Source organism: Crocodylus siamensis, chromosome 2, assembly GCF_052110815.1.
Source record: "Crocodylus siamensis isolate JL-2025a chromosome 2, ASM5211081v1, whole genome shotgun sequence".
Taxonomy (NCBI): domain Eukaryota; kingdom Metazoa; phylum Chordata; order Crocodylia; family Crocodylidae; genus Crocodylus; species Crocodylus siamensis.
The window spans coordinates 146,001,398-146,020,529 of NC_143396.1; the positions used below are offsets into that span (position 1 = coordinate 146,001,398).

Consider the following 19,132-nt stretch of genomic DNA (forward strand, 5'->3'; position numbering starts at 1 on the left):
CACTTGAACTAAAGTTCATTTGACGAGCTTTAGTTCAAGCACCCCACTACCATTTTTAAGTGCTGGGACACTGATCCCCTGGATGAGCCACCCGCAGACCTGTCCCACTCCCCACCCTGGTCCTGGGTCCCATTCACTGCCCTGAATGGGCAGCATCCCTGCCCCTGCCCCACTCCCTCCCTCACTGTGGCAGCCTCAGTCTGCACCCCCCATGCCCCTTCCACTCCACAGACTTACCTGCATGTAGTTGCTTGCCACACTGCCTGGCTGCATTCCTGTAAATCCTGTAAATCAGTTATCAGGTGGATATCAGCCGATATGCCTGGTGAATAATCAGCTATCAGTACTGGCCAAGAAAATCTTTATCAGTGCACCCCTAGTTGGAAGGGACCTCAGGAAGTCATCTACTCCAGTGATTCTCAACCTTTTTGTAATGTTGACCCATTTGTAAACATCGATGGCCAGTCCGCACCCAGTGCTCTTCTTGAGCTGCTGCCGCCAGGCCCCAGCCCCCCAGTGTGCAGGACAAGGGGGGCCCAAGCAGCCCCTTGCAGGCTGGAACTCTGCCAGTCTGCAAGGGAAAAGCCAGAGGTTCCCACATTTTTCTCCGTTAAAGGAGAATCCATTTGAGTTTGTCGATCCATTTTTAAAATTTGTTCATGACCCTTTCTTGTGACCCACTTTTGGGCTATGACCCACAGGTTGAGAAACACTGATCTAGTCCAGCCCCCTGCTCAAAGCAGGACCATGCCCAGCTATATCATCTCAGCCAAGGCTTTGTCTATCCAGGTCTTAAAAACCTCCAAGGATGGAGCTTCCACCACCTCTCTGGGTAACCTGTTCCAGTGTTTTACTACCTGCCTAGTGAGAAAATTCTTCCTAATATCTAACCTAAACTTACCTTGCTGCAACTTGAGACTGTTGCTCCTGGTTCTGTCATCTGTCATCACTGAGAATGGTCTAGCTCCATCCTCTTTTGAGCCTCCCTTCAGGTAGTTGAATGCTGCTATTAAATCCCCCCTTCAGTCTTTTCTTCTCTTGACTAAATATGCCCAGTTTCATCAGTCTTTCCTCAGAAGTCATGTGCCCCAGACCCCAAACCATTTTTGTTGCCTTCTGCTGGCTCTCTCCAATTTGTCCACATCCTTTCTGTAGTGGGGGCCCCAAACTGGACACAGTACTCCAGGTATGGCCTCACCAGTGCTGAATAGAGAAAAATAATCACTTCCCTTAATCTGATGGCAATGCTTCTACTAATTAAGGCCAGTTAGCCTGCTACAAGGGCACACTGCTGGCTTATATATTCAGCTTATTGTCCACTGCAATCCCTAGATCCTTTTCTACAGAACCGACTGCCCAGCCAGTCTACCCCCAGCCTATACTGGTGCATGGGATTGTTTTGTCCTAAGTGCAGGACTCTGCACTTGTCCTTGTTGAGTATGTGGTACCATTCGGATCTTTCCATACTAGACGTACTTGCAAATTTGCTTTAGAAATTACCTATAAAGTGGTTCCCTTTTCAGAGACTTGGGTTACATCCTGCATGTTTTCTAGTCTGGGTGAAATCCATAAAAGTACGTTAATGTGATTGTATTTACAACCTATGCTCACTGTCCACTGTAACTGGTTATTTTAATGTACTTTATAATAATGTCTACCACTAAAATTTGAGAGCATTGAAAAAGAAACCCCATTTGTGAAGGTTCCTTTTGGGAAGCTACCTTGATACTGGTATCTTCTAATGTCAACATTTGTCATATTAAAAGCTACTTACCTATCTTGTAATTTCAGGTGATTTTACAAAAGCTGACAAAGTACCCATGCATCTTTGACATGAAAAATAAGATTGAGGTTCACAAGGTGACCTGTCAGTGGGTAGGTATTGCTGAAGTCATGTTTTTATTATTAAAAATAAAGATATTAAAAGATTATTAACAATAAAGTTTATAAAACATAGCTTTTGGGTTTTTCCCCGTTAGGTACACTTTTCAAGACCCACTAATCCATTGGTTTTGCACATTAGAAGAGAACACCTGGTGAATGATGCCTTGCAGACTCTAAGGTTGAGAGTGCCTACAATGTATGGGGGACCTTTGAAAGTAAGAAATCAAGGTTTATTATCTGATTAGCTCTGAGAGTATTGTCCTGGATTGCTTCAGCCCCTCAATATAATTAACAACCAACAATGAAATCTTTTTTTTTCAGAATTCAGCAGCATTTAAAATCCAGTAAAAAAACTAGATTAATAGATTCATAGATTGTAAGACTGGAAGGGGCCTCGGAAGATCATTGGGTCCAGCCCCTTGCACCAAGCAGGAAAGATAACTGGGGTCAAGGACCCTAGCAAAGTAATCATCCAGTCTCCTCTTGAAGATTTCCAGAGTAGGCGATTGCACCACCTCTGGAGGGAACGTAGACACCCTGACTGTGAAGAAGTTATTCCTAACGTTGAGCCTGAAACAGTGTTCTAGGAGTTTGTGGCCGTTACTCCTGGTTTTCCCCAAGGATGCCCTGGTGAACAGTTTTTCACCGAGCCCTTGATGTACTCCCCTAATGTAGTGGTAAGCTGCTACTAATTCCCCCTCAACTGTCTCTTTTTCAGACTGAAGAGTCCCAGATCCCTCAGCCTTTCCTCATATGGCTTGCCTTTTAAGACTCTTATCATACAGGTGGCCCTTCTCTGGGCTCTCCCAAGCTTTTCCACAATGTTGTTGATGTGCAGTGCCCAGAACTGGACACAGTACTCCAGCCATGCTTTCACCAGCACTGAGTAGAGCGGAAGAATCACTTCCTTGGTTTTGCCAGAGATGGAATTGGATCAATTGATGCATGCCAGAGTATTATTTGCCCTACTAGCTACAGCGTCACACTGCCAGCTCATTTTCATATTGTTATTACCCCCCAGGGTCTGTTATTACCCCCCAGGTCCCTTTCATTCACAGTGCTGGTCAATTTGGTGCCACCAAGCCTGTAGGTGTGCAGGGGGTTGTTCATTCCCAGGTAGAGCACTTTACATTTCGCAAAGTTGAACTTCATCTGGTTCCTATCCACCCAACTTGCTAGCCTGTCTAGTTCCACCTTTATCTGTAGCCTATCTTTGAGCATGATCATGCTCCCCCATAACAGTGCCATCTGCAAACTTGGCCAGAGAGCTCTTCACCCCCACATCCAAATGATTGATAGAAGTGTTGAAAAATACTGGACTAAACACCAACCCCTGCAAGACACCTCTGGCTACTTCTTGCCAGGATGACACAGTTCCACCCATTAGGACTCTCTGTGTCCTACCTTGCAGCCAGTTTCTTACCCACCTGACTGTCTCAGAGTTAAGCCCACAGTCTTCCAATTTTCTTGCAAGGACATTGTGGGATACCAGATTAAAGGCTTTTTGGAAGTCAAGGTATACAGTGTCAACTTGTCCAGGTGGCAAGTTACCTGGTCATAAAAGAAGATGAGGTTGGTAAGGCAAGACCTGCCCATGACAAAGCCATGTTGGGTGTCATTCAGACTCCTGCCTTCTGCAAGCTTAGCACAGATAGACTCCTTGATGAATTTTTCCAGGATTTTCCCTGGGATAGAAGTTAGGCTAATTGGCCTATAGTTACCTGGGTCCTTCCTCATCCCCTTCTTGTGAATGGACACAACATTGGTCCTCTTCCAGTCTTCAGGGACCTCTCCAGAGCACAACGATTTGGCAGAGTTTTGCCGGGGGTTCCACGATGACTTCAGCCAGCTCTTTCAGTACTCTTGGATGAAGTTCATCCAGTCCTGCTGATTTATATATGTATAATTTTTTTAATTGCTAACACACCAATTCTACAGCGATAGTAGGAAGGCAGTCATTCCTACCCTGCTCATTCTGTACTCTCCCTGACATGATTTTCCACTTGGCCGTGAAAAGCCAAGGCAAAGTAGTCGTTCAGGAGTTCAGTTTTCTCCTGAGTGCTGGTAACCAGCTGTTCTGAGTTGCTGAGCAATGGCTCCACACTCTCATTTGTTTTCCTCCTGTTCCCTATGTACTTGAAGAAGGACTTCTTGTTGTCCTTGATTCCCATTGCTAATTTTAAATTCAGTTACTGCTTTTGCCTTTCTAATCTGTTCCCTACAAGTGTGGACCATTGTTGTATAGTCCTCCTTGGAGCTTCCAGTGTTTATAAACCTCTTTCTTCTTTCTTAAGAGGACCATGATTTCCCTGTTTAGCCAAAAGGGCTTCCCAGACCTCCTGCTACCTTTTCTCCACATGGGACTGGACTTGCTTTGTGCTTCAAGGATTGTATCCTTAAGGAACGACCATTCTTCATCAACACCTTTCACTTGTAATGGAAAGAGAAAGTACTGTGCCAACTACTTAAAAGCATGTTCCATATAGGCTTAGGGCAAATAACAAAAAGCAGCCAGCAAAAGACAGGGTGACTTATTTTTATTATGAAAGCACTTTGAAAGATAGGACTGGTTGGCTAAACTGATAATGGATAAGGAAGTGTCACTTCTTTCATGGCTCTGCAGTGGTTTCCTAGAGGTGAAATGACAGGTGATGAACAAAATACTAGTCTTTGCCAGCAAAGTGTTCTCCATAATTGGATATAGGCCAATGACTGACTTCTACAAGAACTGAACTGCTGTCTCACTTCTTGTAGCTGGTCCCTGAACAAAAAAATGAGGTGTATTGGAGTCACGGCATGGGCATGACAATATGTAGCTAAATAGCTAAATAGCAGATTTTAAGTCCCACCTGTCTTGATCAGAAAACAAGTATCCTAGAAGAACAAGGAGATGATTGAGGAGTAAGGCCCTACTCTTCAAGTGAGATATGGTTGAAGGATGGTAATGGGGCTCTGCCTTGTCCCAGCAGTGCACATGCACCTTGCTGCCAGATCAGTAGCTACACACTTGACTCATGTTATAGAAGCGCTGTTTGGTGGAGTACTCTGGCTCTTGTCTCTGGTCTCAGACTCATCTCACCAAGAACTGGTTAATGCCTGAATTCATGTTGTCCTATTTACTTCCTTTTGGCAGTCACCCATCTTTCCCTGTCTTAAGGTAGTGACCCTGCTGCCCTACAACAGTAAATATCCACAATACCTTGCCTATGGTTTTGTTGCTTCACTAAGCAGCATATCAAAAGATAGGAAAATCTGCTCAGATTAGAGTTATCTGGATTGTGTTTTTGCCTAGAGCAGTGGGCGCTTCAGTGGGTCAGATGCTCAAACCTGACTTGTTCCCAGTATTGCATCTCCTCAATCAATGTAAAGCAAGCAAGAAGAGTGTTAGAGGGCATGGTTGAGCCTGTTGCTTTATTGTCAGCTGTTATAGGCCCCTGCCAGCTGGAATAAATTAGAGCAGCTGCCAAACTACTATTTCATGGCACTTCTTGCCTGAATAGTTGTGCTAAGCCTGCTAAAGTAGGGGGCAATCATATTGGACTGACATGGATGACCCACCTTGTTTTTTTTTCTCTCTAAAATCAAAGGTGTGCTGTGTTGGATGTGCATGAATGACTGCCGTCAAAACATAGCTGCACTGATCCTAATAATTCTAAATCTCACAGACAAGTTCGCTGTTGCACAATGTTTTGATTTATTACACTGCATTTTCATAGCACAGTGGCAGAAGCATTTCATGAATAAATCTGCTCAACCTAGCGAGGCACCTAAAGATGGACACTGCCATCTTTAAAGAGCAGCCCACATAACCAGGTTATTATAATAAGCAGTAAAGTAATTAAACTATATCTCAGTGCATAAAGTAACTCAAGGCAAAAACAAACACCCATTGTACTACGCTTTTATACTATTATAGTGCATCTCTGGATTTTGAGGGACAAGGGCAAATGCACTTAATTATCTTTCCTGACAGAAATTAAACAGTCATATGCAAAGTCCTCTGTAGAAGATTGGTGTGAAGTGCCAGGAGGAGCGTGATGCAAAAATATAGAACTCTTGGTTCAGAGATGATACCTTTTATTAGACCAATTAAGGAATCTAAAAAAAAATGTCTTTTTCTGGCTCAGGGAAAAGATGGTAAAAAGCCTCTATAGGTAGGAAATAAACTTCATTTTTGCACAGAGGGAGTTGAGGATGGACGTCTGGTCCCTCAGGGTCCATGCAATTGAGAGAGAGCAAGGGAGGAAGAGACTATTCCAGTTACGTGGAACATAATATTAGTGTACAGCTAAGATAAGCTACACAACTACCGCAGAGAGGCCCTGTGATCAATGAGACCACTGGGCAGTGCCCTTGGGCTGTCTGCCTGCCTGCCTGCCTTAGTTTTGTCTAAAAAGTTTAATGCCCATCCAGGTCCACAGGTGGAAGAACGCGTACACGGGGATCGTAACAGGAAGCAGCAGAACTGTAAAAACATAAGCTGCTTGTGCTGGTGCAGCCCTGTGGGAAGTTTTCATCCATGGTGGCTGAATTAAACAGGCCAGCCAAGGACAAACACTGTCAGCATAGGCAGTGACAGAAACATGATTACTCCTTACGTGTGCGCCTTCTGGTCTCTGGCTTTGCTTTCTGGGAGAGTGCTATCTAGCTCTGCTTTGACTCCTCGCGCATTGGATGGGGAGGCTCAGTCTTGATCTTCCTCGCTGCCTGTTGTATCACATTAGAAATACCATCCACCGTAGTGGTATGCGATGCCCAGGTCTTCATTGATCAGCTCATTGGTGGATTCTTTCTACCTGCATGAAAAACGAATGGGTCAGGGCTGTGAACACAAGGAGGGGAGCACATGCACGTGTGTGTACATATGTGTGTGTGTGTGCACATGGGTATATGTACATGTGTGTGTGTATGTGAGCATATGTGCACATGCATATGGATGTATGTTTGTGCATGTGGGCATGTGTGTGTGTAGACCCATGTGCATGTGTGACATGCAAATGTGCATGTGTGTGCATATATATATGCATGTGTATGGACACGTGTGCATGTGCATATGGGCTCATGGCCTTATGCATGCATGTATGGGGGGCAATGTGTCTTCTTGCAGGCAGGATCTAGAAAAGGTCTGGCATGTCCCCTACCCCATAACCAGGGCCTGACCCACAGTGCCTATAGGCATGGAGAGAGGAGCAGGGGAGCCCTACCTCCATGCAACACAGTTGATCATTAGTAGCTGTGAAACTGGCAGTAATGAGTGTGTTTTGGGGGTCTGTGCAATTGTTTGCAAATGCTGTTTTTGATTAGGGTGCTGCCTGGCCTTAATCCAGGACCAGTTTTGCAAATGAAAGTCCTACTTCAGGGAATCACTGGGGATGCCAGACAATATTCCTGAAATTTAGGACTGTCTCAGAAAATCCAAGACCATTGGTCACTTCAAAAGCAATGGATAGAAAGGTGTGCATAGTGTAGGGAAAGAGTCTACCTGAATGTATTAAAGATTTCTGTGAGGAAATCTCCTAGGATCCTTTTAGACTTTTTGGGTTATGTGACTGCCATATCAGTCTTCTGTAAGATTTGCTAATTCATCTTTAATGATATTAATGATATAATATAATGGGCCATAAACCTGATGTCTATGTTTAGTCCTTGGGTCTTAGTGTTCAGCCAGCTTATGGATGTTTACAATTTTATCATGTCTGTACCATCTTGGCTAAAATATCACTCTGACACTACCAAAAGAACAAGTGATTTGTTCTTATCTCCATAACAAGAAGAAGGAAGTCTAACTGTATTCAGCAGCTCACATTCTGGGAGTACAATGTTTGGTTCAGAAGAGTGAAAAATACAACTCACATGGTCACAGCACAGTATAATATATAAAAGAACAATTTAAAATGCTGAGTATGTAGTGCATCAAATTAAAAAGTGCTAACACCTGTAGGTTTCCAATAGATAGCATCACACCATTTATAAATTAAGGTTTAAGTTTAACTTTGTAGACACTTATGGTGATGTGTCTTTAGCATTCTGGAATGGTTAGTGTCTCCAACCCATTCTTCTCCTCCAGAAAGATGCTAGACCAAAAACTTTGGAAACACAGTCTTATGCTTATCCATACAGCAGGAATCTTCACAGCAAGCCACAGAGCAGATTTGTCCCTTGGGTAGTCATTTGCATTTGGGTGTAAAACACCAGGCTAGAGGGGTGACATCCTGGCTTCATTCAAGGCAGTGGGAGTTTTGTTCCATCTTGGACTAATCATGAAATTAGCTTGAAGAAAAAATTGTACAATAATACCTTTAGAGTCTCCTGGCTTTGGAGACTTTAGGGTTTACATTTTCAAACTGACCTTTCCAAGTCAAAAGCAAGATATTTATTTTTGTGCAATGAAGGCTGAGATTCATGAGACTCCAGAATCTGGGACTTTAAGAAAAACACCAAATGCTATGAACCTTGTAGGAGAGTTATGACAGCTGGACAACACTGTGATGGTATTTGTACCTCTTGCTTTTTTCCATCTACTCCATTCCATCATGGTTGAAGGTAGGCACACTGAAGAGGCTCAGACTTTATGCTGAATCTTATGCTGTTAGTCTATAGTGTTCTCATCACAGGAACTGGACCCAAGGTAACAGTCTAGTGCTGAGAATTTACTGTGTAACAGTACAGGTTATTGTTTAAATGTGGAAATTATAGTAGCTGTTTCTGGGGTTATTCAGGTGATATTTCATGGTGAACCAGGAACAGATGGCGGCGGTTTGTCTCGAGAGTTCTTCCGGATCATTACCAAGGAGCTATGTGAACCAAAAGCACAGATATTCAGACGTTTTGAGTGCTCCAATTTGATTTGGTTCCCCAGCGAGGTATGGGTTCAGATGATCCTACTTTGTTACCACTTTACAAAAAAATATTCCATATAGCTGGCCTTTCCCCTAATAACTTTGAGCCCACATCACATTTGTTAATATTTATTTCCCCTTCAGTGAGGAATGCTGCAATTTTCCTTGGAGTCATTGTCTAGTTAGCGCCGGACAAGCTCAGTTTCTGGCAAGGGTCTCAACAGGATGCAGACTCTTAGGAAAAAGAATTCCTAGCTCCTGTTTTAAATAGGATCTTATAGAAGTCTTTGACTATGCAGCTCATGCCCTGTTTGGCCAAAGAGAAGGGATTCTTGATGGCTGCATAAGGACTTAGTAGCAGATCACTGAGTTTCACTCTAGTTTCCACACACCCAATCTCCTGTTCTAAACCAAAGCTCCTCCCCACTATATTAAAGTCCTTCAAATCTTTGTTTTCTTTCATTTCAAAATCTAGGTACCAGGACATCAAGACATCTTTCACCTGGTTGGGGTCCTCTCTGGAATGGCACTGTTTAACTTTCACAAAGTTCCCTTTCCTTTCCCGTTGGCTCTGTACAAGAAGATACTGGGTATCCCACTGAGTCTGGAAGATTTAAGAGAGCTGTCCCCCACAGAAGGGAGGTATGACAAAAATGTGTATAGCCATAGCTTTTGGCTATAAAATAAAAGTTGAGCCAACAGCTTTTGAACCATAATCAGAATCCTGTTTATCCATTGAGCAGGAATTTGCACAGCAAACCACAATGCAGATTTGTCCTTTGCATGTGGGTGTAAAACATTACGAATTTAATTTCTGCAGGTATCAGTACTCCACCAGGTTCAGTCTAAGTAGTGACTTCTTGTGCTCCAAAGTGCCCAAGCATGCTGTGCTGCTCTGAACAGCCTGTTCCCTAGACTGGAAACACTATAGCTGCATCTGTTCAGTGCCACAGGCAAGTTAGTTAGGGGAGAGCAGGTTATCTGGCAACATCACTTAGCAGTACTAATTAGTTAGCTTGAAATACTCAACAAATGTAGCCACCTGAAGCAGTGCAGCCTGCCTGAGGATGTGGCTCTGGAGTCTGGTAAATGTACTGTTGTAGATATGGTGTAGCCATCCACTGCTGAAGTGAGGTCATCCAGGCACAAGCGTGGGAGCCCATGTGTTGAGAGATAGAGACTTGGACAAGAGTTGGGTTCTTCCAGCTCCATGATGAAACTGCCTCCTGTGCCCTGGGGTAGGACAGTAAGGGTGAGAGTGACCCCTTGTGACCCCTTGACAGAGGGGTAATTCTCTAGTGGTTGGAGACTGAGAGGAAAACCTTGCCTTTACTGAGGCCAGTGGCAAAACTCCCATTGGCTTAAATGGAGTCAGGATTTCCCCCAAAAATAGTCATTTGCAGAGTAGGGGGATGTTGACTGCCATCACTGCAGGTGGATAGGTAAAAAATAGTTTTGACTATCAGTGAGACCTGCCTGAAACAACATCTCCTCTCTCCTAATACTTTTCTGCTATATGGGTTATCTGCTTCCGCTGTGTTTTCACTGTGGCCACCTTGCATGATCAGCAATGCAGCATTTCCTTATGCTTTGATCATGTCAGATCTAAGGAACAAGGCTTTTGTTGGACTAGTCCTTGCCTAGGAGATTTCAGACTGGTGTTATATGAAGTAGTGCTGGTAGCAACTTATCTTAGGCCCATGCTGAACCAATGTCCCGTTGTGATGTTCACAGAAGATATGTTTCTAGTTCTGGCTGTGATGGATGACTACAATTGTGATTCCTTTAAGCTTATTTGGTGGCTTATTTTGTTTATAAGAGTATCCCACTGGTCCATAAGGCACTGTCCTTAAACATTATAAACTCAGCAGTTAAAGGTCTTGCACCTGTTCACACACGAGTAACATCTGTGGGATTATTCAGTTGTTTAAAGTCATTCACATATACAATGCACGCAGAGTTGGGGTGCAAGGACTGGAGGATGCAGACACATTAAATGTTTACTCTGAAGTAATTTCCTCTAGATTTTACTCCATAGTAAATTTACTTTGTCATAAGGAGCAGACTTGCAGTGCACTCTCTGAAGTTGCCTGAAGTAGGTGCAATTATAACACGTGACCACTGTATGGCAGGGAAGTCAATTTGCCTTAAGCAAATAGCAACCCCAAGAGAAATTGCTTTGGGTAGCAGACACACAACATGTACACCAAAGTCACTTCCTTTGCAGGTGACTTTTGACTTCTTCAAAGTTAGCTTTACACTAGAAAAGTGCATTTCCTCTGAAGTAAATGCTGTATGTCATGTGTCCACTCTACTTTTCCTTAGCAGTAAATTGAGACTACTCTGGAGTAAACATCTCATGTGACTCAACCCTTAGCCTCCAATGAGCTGAGTGCAAATTGACCTACGTGAAATGCCACTGAAGTCAGTACTCATGCAGGGAGACTGCTATATGGATCTCACTGCAGAATAAGCTTGCAGGGCAATCGCAGATCATATGGCACAAAGGGGACTCTATGAATAAGACTGCAATATGTTTATACACATCTAATCAGCCAGATTAGGAAAACACTTTCCCCAAAAAATTCTACTGCAGGAACTAACTTTTATTGTGTCTGTCTCTTCTTCCTTGTCTACTAGCAATCTTCAGAAAATGCTAGATGAAGAGTATGATGACATCCTGGAGGAAATGATGTTGGATTTCACAGTAAGACATTGTCTTCCTGTTTATGGGTCCAAGTCTATAAACACTTAGACAAAGAAATAGATTTACTCATGTGAGTCTTAGAAAGGGTAAACGTAGGTGGCCCATCCCATACATGTTTAAGTCACACATGGGAATGAGGCGGGTAACATGAGGCCTATCCACCTTTGACTCCCCAGAGCAAATGACCATTTACAGCAAGGAAACACAGGGTTGCTTTTGTGATCTCTTTTATTGGAACAACAGTATAGTTGGGAGAGAAGTTAGGCAAGCTGTTGGGCACCAGGTACTCTTCTTTAGGTCAGCCCATGGCAGGCAACAAATTGCAAAATCCTTCATGCTGTAGTGGGGTTGGAGTGGTGTTGTAGCCATGATGATTCAGGAAATGTGAGAAGCAAGGGGTTTTGTGGTGATATCTTTTATCAAACTGTACATTTGGGAGTGAAGTTAGGCAGGCTTTTGGGTACAAAGTGCCCTTCCTTAGGTCTGCAGAAAAAAGCAGACACAGTCTGAGCTAATTATCAGATAAAACAATGGCTGGTGTTTAGCTCTGCATGCAAATGAAAGCTAAGTTAAACACCAGACAAAAGAATGGCATGTCTGTTTCCACACACGCAAAAGAAAACAGGTACCCAGAAGAGTGGAGGAGAGCTGCAAACAGGAGCAAAGAGAGATTGTTAGAAGTCACTTCAAAGCAAAAGAAGAGAGAACCAACTTATGTAAAACAAAGCCATTTTGAAGGGAAAGAATCATTACTACATGTGGAGTATAAGAGAGGTTAGAAGAGACCTGTTAGATTATAATGAGTCAGAAGACCAGTGTCCAGTAAAAAGTTCAAAAAAATACCCTGCTTCTCACATGCTTCCTGAACCATCGTGGCTGCAAAACACTCTAACCTCATTTACAGGATCAATCAATGAGAAGTAGTTTTCTATACAAGCATAGAACAAGGCTCAAATTCTCACTTCTGGCCCCACCTTTGCTCGATTAGTTCCAATGAAAGCATCAACTAGCCATAAAAGCAATGGGTCGTTTCAGTGCGTGTTCATTGGTGATTACAGTTTCAAGCCCTGCATCAGGAAAAGAATGTGTGACCCAGCATTCAGGACTTTCTTTGTCTGTCTAGGTAATGAAGAAAGAAGGAGAAGCTATAGTTACTGTTGAACTTAAAGAAAATGGTGCAAACATTCCCATCACTAAGCATAACAGGTAAGATCCTGAAGCTCTTCTGCACATTTCTCTTTCTAGAATGCTCTGCCATATATAGTGCACATGTACTCACTTGTACTGATTTCTGTGCATATGGTACACAGAAAATTGTTTTTAATGAGTTTAGTATTGAGAGTGTTACGCAAAATGGGACATGCATTACCAGACAGAGTTCAAGCATTATTACCTTTACAGTGCACAAAGGATAGCAGCGATACAGAGGCAGCTGAGTGAAATCTTACAACATGTGTTATGCAAATGTTCTAACAAAGCCCTATGGTCCGAGACTCTGTCAATTTGTGAAAGCTCTATTTACAAATTTTGTGCATAATTTGTAAAGTGTGTTGACTGTCTAGGACTATCATATAATTAGACTATTCCCATCATCAGTAGAAAGAAACCGAACCATGCTGCTTTACATCTGTGTCTATCCGAATAATGTTGTTGATTTCAGAAGCAGTTACCGTGGGTTGACACCAATGTAAATACATTAGAGTAGAACCTGGACCAGAGATTCATGTACACATGCTGTACCAGATACAGGACACCTATCATGTCTTACTTTGGGGCCCTGGGATATTCCTATTGTATACATGTTCCTGTTGTAGTTGTTAATGGCATTAGCTGGAATGAGAAATCATTCCTAAATGCATTCATGTAAGGAGTTGAACTGATGGACATGTGCAGGTGACATTCTCATTCATCCTTATAGAAGTAATCTTGCTGAACTCAATTGTTAGGGACAGACATTACACATAAACTTGTTTAAGTGATCAGAAACTGGTTTAAACCTGTAACATAACAGATTTTCAGTACGCATAAACCAGATTGAAAATGGCTGAAAGTGGTTTGAGATAAATCTGGTTGAATGTAGTATCAGACTGCACTGATTTGGCTGAAACCGGTTTATAAAAAGTCTGTCCCAGACCCCTTCCTGTTTTAAGTTAAATCACAGTCCTCTAGCATCCCAGATGCTTTGCAACTCTGGGCAGGGCTCTGCTCTCTGCTCCAGCCCAGGAGGGCCGGCCCTTCCCTTCTGCTCCCTGGATGCAACTCTCGCAGAGGCTGCAGGTACAGCAGTGTCTGCCTGGCTTCCTCTTGCTCCCCCCTCTCCTCCCCACCACTCCATGCTCAAGCAGGAATTCTGACATCCCCTCTGCCTTACACAGACAACTCTCAGCATTAGCAAGCATACACCAGGCTGGCTACAGTACATGCTGTGGGAGATGACGACAAAGGCAGACAGGACAGTGTTGGCTTAGGGCTTTTTGGAGCTAATTAACAGGTAACTGGTAATGTCCCTCCATTCCTTCCTTTGAAAAAGTTGTTTTAGAAGAGCTTGAACTAATGAGGGTTGTTTTAATGAACTGTTGTTTTGTTTGATGGGCTGACAAATGCTAACAGCTCCCTGTGTAACTCCCGGCTGTGTAACTCAATGCTCTGTTATCAACAGCAGGGCTGGGGGGACCCCCTCCCTAATCAGAGCATCCTGCCAGGGCCTGGCCACGTCTCCCTCATCTCAGCACTGTGGAAGGCTTCTAGCCTTAGCCACTGTAGGCCTGTGCCTGCATTTCTTCAGTCCAGAGGGGAAATCTGTGCAGTTACAAACTGGTTTAGCCTAGCCAGATTAGACTAACCTGCAAAGATTGAATCAATTCAGGGTTGGGCTTTTTTACTGTCTGTCCCTACCCAGTGTGATAACTAGTTACATGCATGGGATTTGCAGGATTGAAAAGTTAAATAGTATATATTTTCCCTCTCAAATCACCTCTCACACTGCTTCACTAAAAGCTAAAAAGCGATAGCACTGCATCTATACCTTTGCAGGAAAGAATATGTTGATGCCTATGTGAATTACGTATTCAATGAATCCGTGAAGAAGCCATTTAAGGATTTCATGGATGGATTTTTAAGAGGTTGCCCAGCCAACAGTTGGAGAATCTTTCTTCCCACTGAACTGCAGACCGTTTTCCGTGGACATACCAAATACGACTGGCAGCTGCTGGAAAAGGTAACTCAGCCAGGCAGACATGTAGCTGCTCAATTGGCTGGACATACATTTCCTGTGCCTTGTTCCTTTTTTATGTTCATGAATGAAAAAATAGCTGACTTGAGGGCAGATAGAGATTTTCATTTTGGGTCACTAGTTTGAAACCATTTTTGATTAAAGTAGTTACTAGTCATTTGGGGCCTAAAGTGGTTGATGGTATTCCCTGAAGTCCTATCAGATTATGGTGCTTTCTTATTTTAACAGTCTCTATAGCCAAAGAAACAAAATGGTCAGGAAATGCATGCTGCAGAATATAGTCCATACCACACTTTTTGGCACTCCCAATTAAACTAGAGAGTACAAGAGGGAGGGCCTTTGCTTACTAAATATGTACAGCACCTAGCACCCCCTTGACCAAGGTCATTAGACCTTACAAGAACAATCATTCTCAGAGCTGCACCATTTCTGAGAGAATTAATAGATACGTATAACACTACCTTTTGATTTTGGTAGTCCTTTGAACCCAGGTTGTACTCCATGCCACATAGATAGGAATTGGGCTAAAGGGTGTTGTTCTGAATTTATAGCTGAACTGTTGAGATCAGAACTGAGCTTTTTAATTTCATTTACTTTTCACTTAAGCAAGATTTTCCTTAAAGTCAGTGAGGGAAGGCCTGAATAAAGAGAAGCAGGAATTGAATAAGAAGCTCAGGTTTATTACACAGTCCATAAAAAACAGACAAGCAGATTCCACCTTAAAGAAACTAGGGCAGATCTCAACCTGTAGCCACAGGATTATTTTATGTATTTGCTGCATAAATTATTGTTTTATAAAAATTAAGAGATCTTGGAGGATTAACTGGCCAGTCTATTTTTATTCTCTTGTACAGAATGCAAACTACATAAATTATGAAAAGACAGATCAAACCATCAAAAACTTTTGGGCTGTTTTTCATGAACTCCCAGAAGAAAAGAAGAAGAATTTTCTTGGTAAGAAAAGAGTCACTTTAAGCAGTCCTTGGAGTAGTTAGCTCTGTATTTAAAAAAAATACATGTTTTGAATTATTTTATTTGGAAAATAAGTCTGCCTTGACTTTTTCTTTGCCTGTACTATCATCATTTCCATGCCAGAGCCATCCCTGCCTTGTATCAGCAGGCACAAAGGACCATGGGGCAAACTTAGTTCTGTTCTTCCAGGCCTCTGTCTTGAAGGTTGCCCCAGGGCTTCTGACTTGTTACGGTTATATTATGCAGCCTAGCTTTATTTGGTCTCGGACCAATCTAGAGCCTGTGCATGTAATGGATTGTGAATCAGCATGAAGGTGAGGTAGAAGGCATTTGATTAGCTTCACAGCTATTGCCCTTTAAGCGTATTTAGTTCATCTGAATAAACAGAACTGTCCATGTTATCCTTTATTAGTGCAAGCCCAATAAACTACAGTCTGCTATAGAGCTGGACTCCCTGCTGGTGGAACTGGTTCCACATATAATAAGTAACCTGGTGTTTCTGCTGGAAATAATTTGGGAGTGTGGTCAAAGAAGAGGTTTGGCAATCCAGACACATGCCTTCTTCCCAGCTCTGACTTTGGCTTACTTAGGTGGCTAATTAATAGAGCTGTTCTAATATTTTAAACTAGGATGTTTTAGATTTTCAATACCAAATTCAATTTTTCATGGGAACAGTATCAGTTTTGCCAACATTTTAAAGAAAATCTGAGGAGAATATTTTGATTTTGGTCATATGGCAGAAACTGAACTACTTTGAGGGTTTATTTTCCTCCACAATTAATTGAATTGTTTTGTTGCAGGGCAGCATAATACCAGCCTCTGTTTGACTGAGCTGCCATGGTGTATTATAGGAGTTGTAGTTCAAGTCGCAGCTGCCCACATCAGTCAGGCTCAGTCTCACTTTGGTGGTAATTGTGTACAGCCTGAGTTCAATCAGCAGTGGCGGCATTTTTATTTATTTTTTTTAATATTGATTTTTACTGATCCTGAGAATGCATGCAGGCACCTGAATAAACCTCAGAGAAGGGAAGAGGGGGTGCCATGGTGCCCATGGGCACTGCGTTGGGAACCACTGCTCTAGTCACTTCAAGTAGAGCGGCTCTAAGATCCACTGTAATTAAAGTGCCCCCCCACCCCCCCCATGCTGCCACTCCCAGGGCATGTGTATAAATGACTGACTAGTGTCTGGTCAGTCCTCCAGTCATCCCATACTGCAACATTTCTCAGTCCCCCTATCCCCTACCCCAACTCTCACATAGCAACTGGCTGCTCTAGTAATGCTTCCTGCTCAGGTGGGTGGAGTGCCCCTATTTCTGGACAAGGAACATTTAACAATTAATGGGCCAATGCACACTGGCTGAGTATGGAATTGAGAGGCATTCTGTGGTAATAAGTGCCCGTTGCGAAGTGATTCAGTTTTCCCTCATCCAGCAATCATGGGGAAATTCTGGGCACTTGCCCTGTGAGGCAGTGCCTCACTCCCGTCCTGCCATGAGGATTCAGCAGCACTGCAATGCCTGAAAAGTGATTGTCCTACTTGGAACCCTTGGCAGCGTACATACGGACACCTCTGAATCACAATAGTTGGGAAGTGATACCCAATTAGTGGCATTCTTGGAATGGTTCAATTTTACACATGCCCACACCACACTGGGTTGTAGGATTAAGCCCATAGTTAGTAGGTAGCAGGATTCAAAGTATTCCAGCTGGTATACCCAAGAACAAACAAGCAGCATAAATCAGTGCCTCTAAAAATCTGAGTCCTTCCTGTGATGTGATCTCAGTAAGCTTTCTGTCTGTATCCTGCTAACTGTTTTTCTCTTCCCCTCTGCAGTTTTTCTGACAGGAACCGATCGAATTCCTGCTGAAGGGATGGAGTACTTGATATTGGAAATTGACAAACTTCAGAAAGAAAACCCAGATGAATACTATCCTATGGCCAATACCTGCTCCCACATTTTGGGCCTTCCAAATTACAGCAGTGAAGAGATCCTGCGGGAGAAATTCCTGATTGCCTTGGAGAATTATGAAAAATTTGGCTTATCATAAATATTGGGCTTTAAAAAAAGAAACATTCTTCAGGTCTTTCTTGCACTACTCTTCTGTCATAGCTCCTATTTGAGGGTATCTCTTTGTATCTTGTCTTTTATTTTTACTGCCTCTTATTTGACTTTGTTCATGTTTTGGGATTCCATCTGGAATCTCCTCCTCCAATAATGCACCTGACGTCCAGAGAGGATGTTGGTAAGGAGATGCTGAACTAACAAAAAAGGACTGAAAGAACTACAGAGGCAAGGCCTGACTCAGTGTAATTTGGTACTGAAGAAATGACTTTTTCCTTGCACAGTCCATTGCAGTGGCGAGAATATGCACATGTATATAATAGATTTATAGTTACATAAGAGGTGCTCATGTAGTATAGGTACTTGAGGTATCCTAATGCTCACCTTCTCTTGAATTTCATTTGGATTTGAGCATCTGAACTCTGAGCCTTTAATATGTTTCTAAAAATAAATTTGTGATGAATATCATAGGTGTGTATATATACACTTCACAGAGAAAATGAGAACATGGTGATACTTACAGAGTGCCTGCAGGAGCCAGCAAAGGAAAGAAGAGCTCCCTGGGAGCTGCGGTTCTGGAGGAGTTGCTCTATACAGGTACAGCAGCCCCGGAAGGAGGGGGGAGAACAGAGAGGACCTGGAAGAAGGAAGGAGAGGAGCCATGCATCTTAGAGCCCAAGAGGATGGGCTGGAAGGTGATAGCAGCTATCACTCAGCAGTCAGCTGGCTAAAGAGTTCTGCGGATCTACAGTAAGCCGGGAGACACCGGCTGGGGAAAGCACTGTTGGGCATGTGGTGCTAACAAAGAAACTACAGACCAGAGGAGTAGGGGTAGCCGGGAGAGGGCAGCAGAGCACCTACAGATCCAAATAAAAGTTTTTTCCTTTTGTTTCTATTTGAGGATGCGACGTGTCAGTGTTAGTGTCCAAGCAAGTTGGCAAAGTTGTCTGTAAGAATAGTCAATGTACTGTGCCTGTTTATTGAACCTGTGTGTCTCAAGAAGAATAAAAAGTTAGAGGTTGTAGCCTGGAAAGGTTCTGTTTCGCTTCATTTGGATTGAATTATTTTACTTCTTCAGTTATAGGAAAGAATGAATTAGCACTAAAGAGACTGGATGCTAGATTTGCCTGAGCCAGATTAGGCTGGCTGGCAGTCCTCTGTGACGATCATCAATACGAGTGTTGACTAGAGAAGAGAGAACTGAAAACACAAAGAAAAGAAAGTTAATAAATAAAAGCTAATTATTGAAAAGAAATTTCATTGCGAGTCTCAGTTCAATGATAGTTGACCAAATTTTCTGAGAGGCATTAAGCTGGGTTGTGTGGGAGGTTGGGGTCACAGGAGAAATTGACCCTAGATCCCAAGGTTGAGTGGTGTTTAAATTTAACTCCTCATGATAGAAATCTTCTTCCAACATCAAGATGTGGCAAGACAG

General features: G+C 42.9%; 1 protein-coding gene and 1 pseudogene across 2 annotated transcripts in view; one reads left to right on the forward strand and one right to left on the reverse strand.

Annotated features, from left to right (window-relative positions):
* The window catches only part of LOC149870892 (E3 ISG15--protein ligase HERC5-like), a 53,117-nt gene extending 34,387 nt beyond the window's left edge, over nt 1-18,730 (forward strand). The window contains exons 16-24 of one of the 2 annotated variants that reach the window (XM_090037053.1): nt 1,792-1,875; nt 1,980-2,099; nt 8,604-8,747; nt 9,199-9,365; nt 11,364-11,430; nt 12,554-12,636; nt 14,464-14,647; nt 15,517-15,616; nt 17,469-18,730. In XM_090037053.1, coding sequence (XP_089893179.1) covers nt 1,792-1,875; nt 1,980-2,099; nt 8,604-8,747; nt 9,199-9,365; nt 11,364-11,430; nt 12,554-12,636; nt 14,464-14,647; nt 15,517-15,616; nt 17,469-17,683 — 1,164 coding nt within the window. In that variant the 3' untranslated portion in view covers nt 17,684-18,730. The other variant, XM_090037055.1, reaches the window with a different exon arrangement.
* LOC149870893 (phosphatidylinositol N-acetylglucosaminyltransferase subunit Y-like) lies at nt 6,003-6,469 on the reverse strand (annotated as a pseudogene).
* Nucleotides 18,731-19,132: the final 402 nt, after the last annotated feature.